The 12,405-nt window shown below is 42.5% G+C and overlaps 2 protein-coding genes across 2 annotated transcripts; one reads left to right on the top strand and one right to left on the bottom strand.

The window, feature by feature from the left end:
* Window positions 1-2,467: 2,467 nt before the first annotated feature.
* Window positions 2,468-8,325, top strand: LOC139408599 (complement component 7b). The gene is made up of 17 exons (XM_071152669.1): window positions 2,468-2,831; window positions 2,917-2,978; window positions 3,071-3,146; window positions 3,262-3,403; window positions 3,588-3,735; window positions 3,944-4,082; window positions 4,185-4,313; window positions 4,416-4,659; window positions 4,771-4,884; window positions 5,104-5,270; window positions 5,380-5,608; window positions 5,791-5,962; window positions 6,108-6,195; window positions 6,314-6,446; window positions 6,943-7,131; window positions 7,258-7,354; window positions 7,488-8,325. Exons 1-17 carry the CDS (start codon window positions 2,826-2,828, stop codon window positions 7,789-7,791), a joined length of 2,439 nt encoding a protein of 812 aa, XP_071008770.1. The 5' UTR covers window positions 2,468-2,825; the 3' UTR covers window positions 7,792-8,325.
* A 214-nt stretch (window positions 8,326-8,539) lies between these two features.
* LOC139409935 (complement component 6, duplicate 2) lies at window positions 8,540-9,107 on the bottom strand. The gene is made up of 2 exons (XM_071155343.1): window positions 8,921-9,107; window positions 8,540-8,712 (listed from the first exon to the last, which is right to left on the bottom strand). Exons 1-2 carry the CDS (start codon window positions 9,105-9,107, stop codon window positions 8,540-8,542), a joined length of 360 nt encoding a protein of 119 aa, XP_071011444.1.
* Window positions 9,108-12,405: the final 3,298 nt, after the last annotated feature.

Raw genomic sequence — 12,405 nt, 5'->3', positions numbered from 1 at the left:
CACCAAAATTACATAGCCTGCAGTTCAGACATGAATAAAAACCGCTGTCATAGCTTCGTCAGGTGATTCATCATGTTAAACACTATTATTGCACACAGAGTGAGTCTATGCAACTTAATATTTGACTTGTTAACCCCATTTTCACTCCTGAACTTATTTAGGCTTACCATAACAAAGGTGTTGAATATGTATTGACTCAAGACATTTCAGCTCTTCATTGTTTTTTAATGTTTTTTAAATGTCTAAAAACATAATTCCACTTTGACATTATGTGGTTTAATATGTGTATGCCAGTGACACAAAATCTCAATTCAATCAATTTAAAATTCTGTCTGTAACAACAAAACAACTACTTTCTAAAGGCACTGTATTTTATCATTTAATTTAGGATTCCATCAACACCACAGGCCTTTCTGAGTTGGAGAGTTTGTATTTTGTCCTGTAGTTCATTCAATGTAAGTGGAGAATCCAGTGGGTTCTTATTGTCTGATTCTAAGATTAGTAATTGATCATGTCTATGTTTATGCTGTTTGTTCTTTGTTATAGAGCCAAAAAGATTGGAGAAATGGTTTATCCATCTCCATTTTGGGTAGATAGCTCTTCGTATAGTTGTTCATTTAGTGTGTTCCAATTTTCCCAAAGTGGTTAGATTATATGGGTTCTTCAATCCCATTGAGTTGATTTCTGACATGCTGAAGGCATAGGCACAGGTTTTCTCGGTCTCTGTTTTTGCTTGGAAAAGTTTCTCCATTTCTTTCTTAGGTTTTTGCATTCTTCATCAAACCATTTGTCATTGTTAGGTTGTCTGGAAGCTGAACGGTCAAATATACTGTTTACACACAAAAAAGGGTTCCAAAACGGTTCTTTGTGGATGGACAGGGTTCTACCAAGAACCGATTGGATCAGAATAACCCATTTTGGTAGACAAGGGTACTTTGTAAGGCAAAGGGTTCTACCTAAAACTTTTAACATCCAAATAACACTTTTTAGAAGAAAAGGTTCTTTGATGATTCTTTGGAAGGCGAGAATGATTCTTTGGCAGGCAAGAAAGGTTCTACATAGAACCATATAGAATATTTCCCAGCATGCCTTATTGCAGGTAGATTCTCAGAATTGCTTGTTTTGCTGTAATATCACATTGATTGGTTGATACATTTGATGCTACACAAAGATAAATAACATACAGTTTTCTAAACTAATCCAACGTGATGGAGTTATTGCATCTGTTAAGGAGATGGTCTTCCCTACCCTGGCAGTCGTTCTGAATGCAGGTTGTGGGTGATTAAAAAAGTCTGCTTTGATTCCAATAGGAATTACACATCACTTTGCAGGCCCGTATAATGCGACTATGCAAAATGTGTACAAAAAATGTCTATGTAAAATTCCAATGTAAAATGTATGTGTAGCAGAAAAGCTGTAAAAACAAACAAGATACTTGTCCTCTGAAGAGGGTGGATGGGTTAACAATAATAAAATAAAAAAAATACAAGAAAAAGACAAGTCTTTGGACTCTTTGAAATCGTTCCCGGTAGTTCGGAACTGTTTTCTGAAGTGCAATACTACACTGCCCTCCAGTGCCCCAGTTGAGTGCCTTTTCAGCTATGGTGGAAACCTGTTTACCTCTCAGCGAAACAGGATGTCTGATGCTCATCTACAGCATGTCCTCCTGCTGCAATACAACAGCAATTTCTGCCTTCAATCATCTCAGTAGGCTAGCTTCAGAATAGGCCTACTGCGATGCCATGTCTGATATGTGGGTTTTTTGGACCTAGCTGCACTTTTTTAGCTTAAACTTAAAAAATTACTTGGTGGACCAAATGTGTGATTACACTGTGCATATTGTAAAAACATTTTTTTGTCATATTTCTATTTCTCATGTTAGTCATTTAGCAGACACTCTTATCCAGAGTGACTTACAGTAAGGAGTGCATACATTTTCATACTTTCTTGTAATGGTGTCCTGTGGGATAAGTGTTTAACACCATGCATGTTGCTGTGTTACTTAAGCCCTTCCTTATACCTGGTCTCAACATGTTTCCTTTGTCCTGTACATTTTTAGACAGGTGTACATGATTAAAATACACATTGTGGTCTGACTGTGATCAGATCTTATAGGTGTAAATTGACATGTTGTTAAATTGGTAATTATAATTTTTTAAACATACAATTGTTTTTGTTCAGTATGGGATGATGTATGTCAGTATGTCAGCTGCTGTATTGTGTCTGGTTGATATCATACAGTCAGTCATACATTACATACACATTTGCTTGGGAGCAACTGGAGTAGAAAAACTCATACAATTTGGCTCTACTAACTTGGGTAAATACAGGCTTGTGACCTTTGCACCAGTTGTGTGGAGCAGAGAGACTCATCCTGGAAAAACAATGATTGCGCAACTCCCTCCCAACTCAGAAACAACTCCCTCCCAACTCAGAAACAAAGTTCAGGTGCTGTTTGAACAAAAGCACATTTATTTCATGATTGTACATGCAGTATTACCTAATACCATCACAAAAACCTTGACACCACCAATACTTTTGCTAGAAATGAATAAAAGCCCATGGCAAAATGGATAGAAATATACTGATTAGGTTTGTTGCTGGCACAGGGCTACAAGGCCCCCATTAATTACGCTTCAAGCAAGGGAGGGGGAAATGGGTCCTTATTGTTGTCTGGCTGGGGGAAAGAACATGAGTGTTTCTCCAGTGTGGAATGTCCTGAATTCTGGGTGCTGTTGAGTAAGCTCTCTCTTCACTGGCTATATGAGCTGGGCTCACTGTGCTGGGCCAGAGGAAAAGACCTGTCTGTCTCTGTGGTGTGCATTATGAAGGTAAGGAGTTCTCACTTATCCTCTCAACATGAATGATGATTACTATAACTCAATCTGACCTTGTGAATGTCATTATTTCTCCTAGCTGAACTTGGATGTAACTCTGTCCTGTCTGACTCTGTTACTCTCCCTTCTCCCTCACATTCGGTATGTACTGAGAACCTGAATGTGACATTCATGGTTGACATTTACCATTCTATGTAAAAGCTGAACATGATTGTTTCCATCCGTCCACTTAGCTGTGAGCGCCCTGTGAACTGCAGATGGGGACTTTATGGGGAATGGTCTGAATGCGATGGCTGCACAAAAACACAGGTACACACAGTCAATCACACACACACACACACACTTAATTGCATGGACTTCAAGAAAGGAAGGTATTTTTTAAAACTTGCATGTATTAATATTGATGTTTTCTGAATATTTACAGGTCCGCACACGAACTGTTGAGGTGTTTGCCCAGTATCAGGGCAGTCCATGCTCTGGGGAGGCTTCTCAGAGTCAAGAGTGTGTCCCCAAGAAAGGATGTCCCTTGGGCACAGGCTGTGGAGGAAGGTTCCGCTGTTCTGCAGGTACTTTTTAAAATCCACATGAAACCAGTAAAAATACATAATTTTTGTCTATTTGTGCACTTTGTACTGAATTAGTGTATTGTTTAGTATGTGTATTTTCATCTCAGACAGGTGACCGATGTGTATGTATGTGCATATATGATTCATAAACAACAACAACATATGTACTGTATGTGTATCTTAGGACAGTGTGTGAGCCTCTCTCTGGTATGTAACGGAGACCAGGACTGTGAGGAGGGCGGGACAGACGAGAGACACTGTGATGCTGACAATAGCCACTATGTGTGTGACCTGGACAAGACTCCTCCCAACTCTGACCACACTGGCAAAGGGTAGGCAGGCCCCCCTCTACCACTAACATCATATGACATGTATAGTACAACACATCTTGCAAATTTGATGTGATGAGTTTTGCTTGTGTTTTTCTTAATGGTCACTTTGCATTGGCTATACTGTATTTCCCAACATGTTGATGTGATAATCCAGTGTTGAAGATGTGCAGATAGGTATCCGAGTTAAGGTTTGTATTGTCCCCTGTAGGTATGATGTGCTGACAGGGAAGTTCAGGTCTGGTGTCATTAACACACTAAGCTTCGGAGGGCAGTGCAGGAAGGTTTTCAGTGGAGACCACAAGACCTTCTACAGATTGCCTCAGAGTATCCTCAGGTACACCTTCCAGGTGAGCCATACTATACTACATGGGACTGCAGGTTTGTTTTAGTAACAGGTAGTAACTTACTGGTGAAGTAATACAACTACAATCTGTGAGATCTCTTCCTAGGTGGTGGTTGAGAATGACTTCACCGATGAGGCCTACGAGAGCTCCTGGTCCTACATGAAGCACATCCAGGACAATGCCTTATGGGGACATGATCGCCGCACTTTTCACACAGAGCTCAACAAAGACAAGGTGACTCACTGAGACTATAGCTGGTTGATGACAATATAGCCCTGCGTGAGTATGTAGAGTATGATGGTTAGGTCTTATATGCGTGTCCCTCTCTTCTGCCAGTCTCACAGGCTGCTGATCATAAAGAATCAGGTGGAGCTAGCCCAGTTCCAGAACACCGTGCCCCAGTACGTCACTCTGGCTGAGGGCTTCTGGAAGGCGCTGTCCTCCCTTCCAACCACGTACAGTTACCCAGCCTACCGCTCCCTCCTACAGACCTATGGCACCCACTACTTGTCAGAGGGGGCCCTGGGGGGCCAGTACCAGGCCCTGCTGGAGTTTGACAACGAGGCCCTCAAAGAGACCAGTGAGTAGGACCCCTTTCTCACCAGATAGAGACACATAACTGTTAAATATGGTATTCATTGCATTGAATACATTACACATTCTTTTTGATTTCCTCTTTCTCTGATTGAAGGCACAACAGATACAGAGTACCAACGGTGTGTTACGAAGAAGAAGCGCCGCTTGTTCAGGAAAAAGGTCAAAACCACATGTGAAAAACTGGTGGACTCTCTCAAGACCTCTAAAGGTAGGTCTACAAGTTTCTATGTCACCCTTAGTAAACCTTATATACACGGTATGCACCACGAGTGCTACAATGACTCAAAAACAACACAGTATTAGAAAATATCAACTAGTCTGAATTGTTAAGAATAGAAAGGTACTGAATTGAATAGGTCTGAAGTGACAATAACAGATGCATTGTACTGTATGTAATCACCTCTGTCAACCATGATCCTGTCTGCAGAGTATAACAACAACAAGCTGCCTATTAAGACCAATGTCATCGGTGGAGACCCATCCTTCATAGCTGGCCTGAGTGTCCTGGACCTGGAGAACCCTGAGGCCAATGGACAAATGTATGACAAGTGGGCCCGCTCTGTCAAGGACTTCCCTCAGGTCATCAACATGAAGGTAGCATAATCACATATATCTCATATAACTATAAACTTTTTAGTCAATTTCTATCATATTTTTTGGGATGCCGTCATGTTATACTGTATCAAGTCCATCCATATTGTAGCTGCGGCCTCTGTATGAGCTGGTGAAGGAAGTGCAGTGTGCCGGGCGGAGGAAGCTCCATCTGAAGAGAGCTACAGAAGAGTACCTGGCAGAGGAGCATCCCTGCCACTGCCGGCCCTGCCACAACAACGGGCAGCCCCTGCTGACTGGCACAGAGTGTAAATGTGTCTGCAGGCCTGGTACCTCGGGCCCTGCCTGTGAAAGTGGCACTGTTATAGGGGAGCAGCCAGGTAAAACAACCTAAATTGCTCACTTCCTGTAATGACTTGTCCACTGACACTGTATTGTTCCTACCGGCCCCTTGCCTCTGACACTGAGCCAGCAAGATTTAAGATCAATGTATGATGTTGTTGTACATTTATCCATAATGATTGACTTATAAATGTGAGATTTTGGCTTTGTCTTTTATAAGGGGTGATCCATGGGAGCTGGAGCTGCTGGTCGTCATGGGGATCTTGTTCTCAAAGTCAAATGTCAAGGTCTAGGACCTGCACTAACCCTGCCCCCAGGCGAGGGGGCCTCCATTGTGTGGGGCTGCCCACAGAACATACTTCCTGTGAAGAGTCAGACCTACAACATTTACAGTGAGGAAACTTAACCTCTCACCAAATACGCTGTGAACAACAGCACACCTTAGCACAGTAGCTACAGTTACAATAACCTCAGTAGACTTGAACAGTTGCCACATCTGCTTCAGAGTATGGGGGTTGACTGTGTGTTTGTCTGCAGGATGATGGAGCCTCAGTGTTTTGGTCTCTCTATAAGTACACCAAAGGCATGTAGAGCCCCGCCAGCCTTGAGGAATGGCTTTGTCCTGGTAATGGTCACCTTTCCATTCCTGTTATCTATTGCAGAATTCAATAACCTTCAAGGAAGTGTGTGTGAATTTGTCTACTGTATTTTGTGAAAAAGCATCAATGTGTATTTGCATCTAGAGCCCCAGAGATGTATACCTTGTAGGCAGTAAGATTGAGTACTCCTGCATAGAGGGCCACTACATCACTGGAGAAACTGTGGCTGAGTGCACTGACAACAACAGCTGGACCAGAGGACCATTGGAGTGCAAGAGTAGGTGCTCAAAGGGTTAACTTTTTAAAACACTGCCATTGGATCTGACTCACTCAAATCACAGAGTTTCTAAACCCAGAGGCGCAACATCGCAAGACTTCCCGGGAACGCTTGCGAAGCAGACCAGGCTGGAGTTTGGGGTTTGAGAAGTCAATGAGAGAAGTGAACAATTCTTCTTTAGATGTTAATTTTCTCAAAATGTAAAGGCACAACCTAGATTTGAGACAAGGTCTTAAGTAGTTGAACATGTTATTACTCTGACTTCGCAAAAGTGACAAGCTGACCCGTTTTCATTTTCGTGCCGTTGATTTGGGAGACTGCACATGCACAGCTTCGCGCGAGACAACAGTTAGACCCAATTACGAGTTTCTACGCATGAGCTTAGCTAGCCAACGTCGCCATGACATTGCCAACAAGTTTGATTGGGGATTTCTATTGGAGAAGCAGTTTTAGCCTATCTTCATACTGTACTGTCTTTGCTCAAACTCTATTCTAGGTGCAACATGTGATGTTCCGTCCCTTGAGAATGATGTCACAGGCACTCCTTGGAAAGTGATCTATCAAATTGGGGACAGTGTGTCCCTGTCCTGTCCTGTGGGGATGATGAGAGAGGGCATGGCAGAGATCGTCTGCAGCTCCAGTCTGCAGTGGTCTCCATCCCCAGACAGCATAAGGTGCAGAGAAGGTAAGAGATCCAGAGATTCAACTGCTACATGGGAATCAAGAAAGCCATCTTTGCTCTGAAATTAAATGAGGAGGCATCCCATTCCATTAAATATTAATGTTGATGTGTTTATTCTGTGTGTGCCAGTGCCAAAGGGCCCCACCCCTCCACTTGGCTTGAACTGCAAACTATGGGAAACACCAGGAAAGAGTCAGTGTGTGTGTAAGCTTCCATACCAATGCCAGTGAGTATTTTAACTGCAGTCTTTTCAAATTTCTTGACTTTTGACAGGGTAATACAACTAAGTATATACACTAAGTATATACAACCCTGGAAATTAACAAGATATTTTAATCTGATTATTTTTCTCTTTAAAGGCCTTCCCTGCAGTTATGTGCCACCCTCCACACAGGCAGAACAAGTAAATTGGGTATGTGTCAACTTGGAGCTCTGCAGTGTCTGGGGCGGAGTTTCAAGCTGGTAAAGGACAGTGATTGTGATTGGTCGGATCAGGGACTCACTTCCTGCCAGGAGGAGTGCTTTGACACCTCTGTCCAGCTCTGTGTCAAACTACCAGACAGTGCTGTTGCTGTGACAATGTCAGAATGTGAGGTGGGGGCTCGGAGGTGCCAGGGGGAGCAGTTTGATGTGGTCAGCATCAAGGCCTGTTCTGCACTTTAAAACATGATTCTTAACCCATAATTGTAATGTTGTTTTTTTACTTATAAGAGAGTAGTCCCTTATATTCTAATAAAGTGTGCATCAAGGTAGAGCTATCCATTTTCTACTCTACATGGTAATGGAGAGAACTATGCCACTAAGCTTTTGACTTCAGACAACTTTTTTGGACTTCCTTTATTGGTTGAAATTTGGCCATAGAATCAATGAACGAAAAACATTTCAATGTCTGTAAATGACACCTTGTCAACTTCCATAAAATATGTATTTTATATTTCATTCAGCACCTAAAATGCACCTGATTTCAATGTCTGGATAGTACGTATTTTCAATGTCCGGAAAATACGTATTTTTGACGTCTGAATAAGATGTATTATAACCTTTCAATTCAGTACCGGAAATGCACGTTATGTCAACGTCTGGAAAATGTCTAAAAGATGACTGGGATTGTTGCAAGTTGTAAATAAAAGATCATTAGACAAAAAAGGTTACATTTTTTGTTAATTTCAAATAAACGCTACGTTGTGACACAATAGAGTTGATTGCATTAAGTGACATTTTTTAACAACAAGTTAACAACAATCTAAATTTTAGCAAATGAAGTTGAACCAACTGAAACGGGACAAAACGTGCTCCTTCTGAATGTTAGTCTTTACAGTTAAATGTAATGTGTGCTCTGTGGTATTATGGACAAGGAGAGAGTGATAGAATATGGGAAGAGGATGGGTACAGCAGGACCTGATTATGTGGACTATTCACACAGGCCTTCATTGAGAATCTCAAACACCATCTTTCTACACTTGATGGCAGCCATGGAGCACAGGGCCATACTCCTCTTGCTCTGGTTCTTCAGCATCTTCACACAGAACATGTGTTCTCCTTCAGGACAGTCCTGGGGAACTTCACACAGACATTGTTTGTACTCTGGGTGCACAAAGTCAAAGGGTAAGAGCAACATGTACATGGAATGATTTTGCTATGTTGAAATTCTATCAACAAATGTATATTTGACAAATAATTAATTGTATTGCATCTTAACTAGTTAAAACTATTTTCAGAAAAGGTTATTTCAGCTGAACGTGGTCAAGTGCTATCTGACTCATAGAGTGAATGTGTGGCCAGTCAGAGTTGCCGGTGCAGCTCTTACACTCGTAACAGATGTCAGAGTTGCAGGGCTCCTGGACTGAGCTCTTGGCAGACATGGTGGCACTGAACTTGGCCCAGTCCAGGCTGACCACATCCTTGTCACATGGACCCACATTCATGGAGAAGAGCTGGTCACCATGGCAACAACCCAGGTGGAAACCACAATAGGACATCATCATACCACTGCCAACTTCAACATTGAAGATGCAGAACTCGTTTTTGTATGAGCTGCAATACACACAACACACACAAATGTGGAGCACATGTAACAGTATACATTTAGACCGTCCCCTCGCCCATACCCGGGCGCGAACCAAGGGACCTTCTGCACACATCAACAACAGTCACCCACGAAGCATCGTTACCCATCGCTCCACAAAAGCCGCGGCCCTTGCAGAGCAAGGGGAACTACTACTTCAAGGTCTCAGAGCAAGTGACGTCACTGATTGAAACGCTATTTAGCGCCCACGCTAACTAAGCTAGCCGTTTCACATCCGTTACACTCACCCCCCTTTTGACCTTCCTCCTTTTTCCGCAGCAACCAGTAATCCGGGTCAACAGCATCAATGTAACAGTATAAATTTAGACCGTACCCTCGCCCATACCCGGGCGCGAACCAAGGGACCTTCTGCACACATCAACAACAGTCACCCACGAAGCGTCGTTACCCATCGCTCCACAAAAGCCGCGGCCCTTGCAGAGCAAGGGTAACTACTACTTCAAGGTCTCAGAGCAAGTGACGTCACTGATTGAAACGCTATTTAGCGCCCACGCTAACTAAGCTAGCCGTTTCACATCCGTTACACACACACAGATATGGAAACCATAGATCAATCCAAGTAGAGCTAACATTAAAAGGCACTTAACAACCCATTAATATTACATTATTCATGACTTAATGAAGATTGATAAATGAAAGTGCTCACATACAAGTCTCTCACGCCACGCAAATACATTTGGAACTATCATGCCTCTCTCCACCCCCACATTGAGTGTTAGAAACAAACAACTTATCTGGACAGACACACAGACAGAACAAAAATCCAATTACGTCATTATGTAATTGAATCCTATTGTCAATCATGTGATCTTCACTTAATTATCGATAAACTATATGATGACTTAAAAAGGACACCAACATCCTCTAATGTTTCTTCAAAGCCCTTTTGAGACAGTCTCCACCTATTTTGCAGTGCAGGTCATCGGGATGTGAAGGCTCCCAGGTTAGACTCTTGCAAAAGCTTTAGAAGCCCCGCCCTGACAGTGTCATGCCTTTGTCAGTGCAGTCGAGTCCCACAGAGTAGCCCACCTTGCACTACTTTAAAATAATTGAGTTAAGAAAGCCTCTATACAAAAATGGTTTCTTTTTTGCTTTATTGAGTAAGGCAGCTCCAAAATGCAGAAGTTTCAGCCTAGCTCAATGCTTTCTGGGGTGGTGGGGCAGCCAGTGGAAAATACGAAGCGTAGGGGTTGATAATGTTCACTAGTTGCGCCGTGATTGGCTCAGTGTTCTGTCACTCATGGGGACACTACTTCACTGCCAAATCTAAGTGTAGAGCTCGAAAATTCAAGCCCCTTGGGTGCTGCCATAGAGTTAAATTAGAAGTGCCCATCCAAGAAGGCTCAAGGTCATTGGCCACAGATAAAATTAAGTCAAATCCCGTTATATCTACAGTATCTTTAATTGGATTGATCATGTCAACATCATACTTTCAAAATATTAGCTAGCAATTATTATAAATCAAGTCAACAATGTACTGGCAAATCCTATTTAATCCTTGTCATATGAAGAGAAATTACAGATAAAACGTATCGGTGCTCATTGGACATTGGACATAAACATTACACAACAAGTTGGAAATCTCAAATTCAACAATGTGGTTTGGAAGGAATCAGTGGCTAACTGCAATTCAGTGGAGTGGGTGTGTTATCCCAATTATCATTTTAAGGTTCTCTTTTAATATTTTAAAATGATAAACATTCAACTTTGGTCATGCTGTAAATCCAGCATGATTTCTGCCGCAATAAAAACAACTGTTAACTCAGAACTAGGAAGTCTGACTTCAGTGAGTTCAAGACAACCCAGGAAAAAACTAGCTACAACTGGGAAAATACGTTTTAAACGGTCACCCAACTCGGAATTGTCAATCAGGAACTTGAGCCTCTTTCTAGAACTACGACCTGAAGATCACTGACGTCATCATGATTCGACCCAGTTTTTTTTCTGAGTTCCCAGTTGTTTTGAAAGCACCATAAATCCAGAGAAAGACAGACTTTGATGACAAAGTTTGAAGACAAAATTTGCCCACAAAGGAATGCCACGCGCCACCTTCCTGTTCAAGTGAGCACAGCACAAAAAGGTGAGTCCAAAAATGTCTTGTATGCTGCTGCATAAATGATGTAATATGCCAGGGAGATATGTACAGTGGGGAGAACAAGTATTTGAAACATTGCCGATTTTGCAGATTTTCCTACTTACAACGCTTGTAGAGGTCTGTACTTTTTATCATAGGTACACTTCAACTGTGAGAGACGGAATCTAAAACAAAAATCCAGAAAATCACATTGTATGATTTTTAAGTAATTAATTTGCATTTTATTGCATGACATAAGTATTTGATCACCTACCAACCAGTAAGAATTCCGTCTCTCACAGACCTGCTAGTTTTTCTTTAAGAAGCCCTCCTGTTCTCCACTCATTACCTGTGTTAACTGCACCTGTTTGAACTCATTACCTGTATAAAAGACACCTGTCCACACACTCAATCAAACAGACTCCAACCTCTCCACAATGGCCAAGACCAGAGAGCTGTTTAAAGACATCAGGGATAAAATTGTAGACCTGCACAAGGCTGGGATGGGCTACAGGACAATAGGCAAGCAGCTTGGTGAGAAGGCAACAACTGTTGGCGCAATTATTCGAAAATGGAAGAAGTTCAAGATGACGGTCAATCACCCTCGGTCTCGGGCTCCATGCAAGATCTCACCTCGTGGGGCATCAATGATCAGTAGGAAGGTGAGGGATCAGCCCAGAACTACACGGCAGGACCTGGTCAATGACCCGAAGAGAGCTGAGACCACAGTCTCAAAGAAAACCATTAGTAACACACTACGCCGTCATGGATTAAAATCCTGCAGCGCACGCAAGGTCCCCCTGCTCAAGCCAGTGCATGTCCAGGCCCGTTTGAAGTTTGCCAATGACCATCTGGATGATCCAGAGGAGGAATGGGAGAAGGTCATGTGGACTGATGAGACAAAAACTGAGCTTTTTGGTCTAAACTCCACTCACCGTGTTTGGAGGAAGAAGAAGGATGAGTACAACCCCAAGAACACCATCCCAACTGTGAAGCATGGAGGTGGAAACATCATTCTTTGGGGATGATTTTCTGCAAAGGGGACAGGACGACTGCACCGTATTGATGGGAGGATGGATGGGACCATGTATCGCGAGATTTTGGCCAACAACCTCCT

The sequence above is a fragment of the Oncorhynchus clarkii genome, chromosome 5 (assembly GCF_045791955.1).
Source record: "Oncorhynchus clarkii lewisi isolate Uvic-CL-2024 chromosome 5, UVic_Ocla_1.0, whole genome shotgun sequence".
NCBI lineage: Eukaryota > Metazoa > Chordata > Actinopteri > Salmoniformes > Salmonidae > Oncorhynchus > Oncorhynchus clarkii.
Note: the sequence above shows the minus strand (reverse complement) of the source record. Positions and strands in the feature narration are given on the sequence as shown.

Coding starts and splice junctions, on each gene's coding strand:
- LOC139408599 (XM_071152669.1), top strand. Junction 2,979..3,070: donor TCCCTTCTCCCTCACATTCG/GTATGTACTGAG, acceptor CCGTCCACTTAG/CTGTGAGCGCCCTGTGAACT. Junction 4,885..5,103: donor CTCTCTCAAGACCTCTAAAG/GTAGGTCTACAA, acceptor TCCTGTCTGCAG/AGTATAACAACAACAAGCTG.
- LOC139409935 (XM_071155343.1), bottom strand. CDS start 9,107: ATGTCCTATTGTGGTTTCCACCTGGGTTGTTGCCATGGTGACCAGCTC. Junction 8,713..8,920: donor CGAGTGTAAGAGCTGCACCG/GCAACTCTGACT, acceptor TTGTGCACCCAG/AGTACAAACAATGTCTGTGT.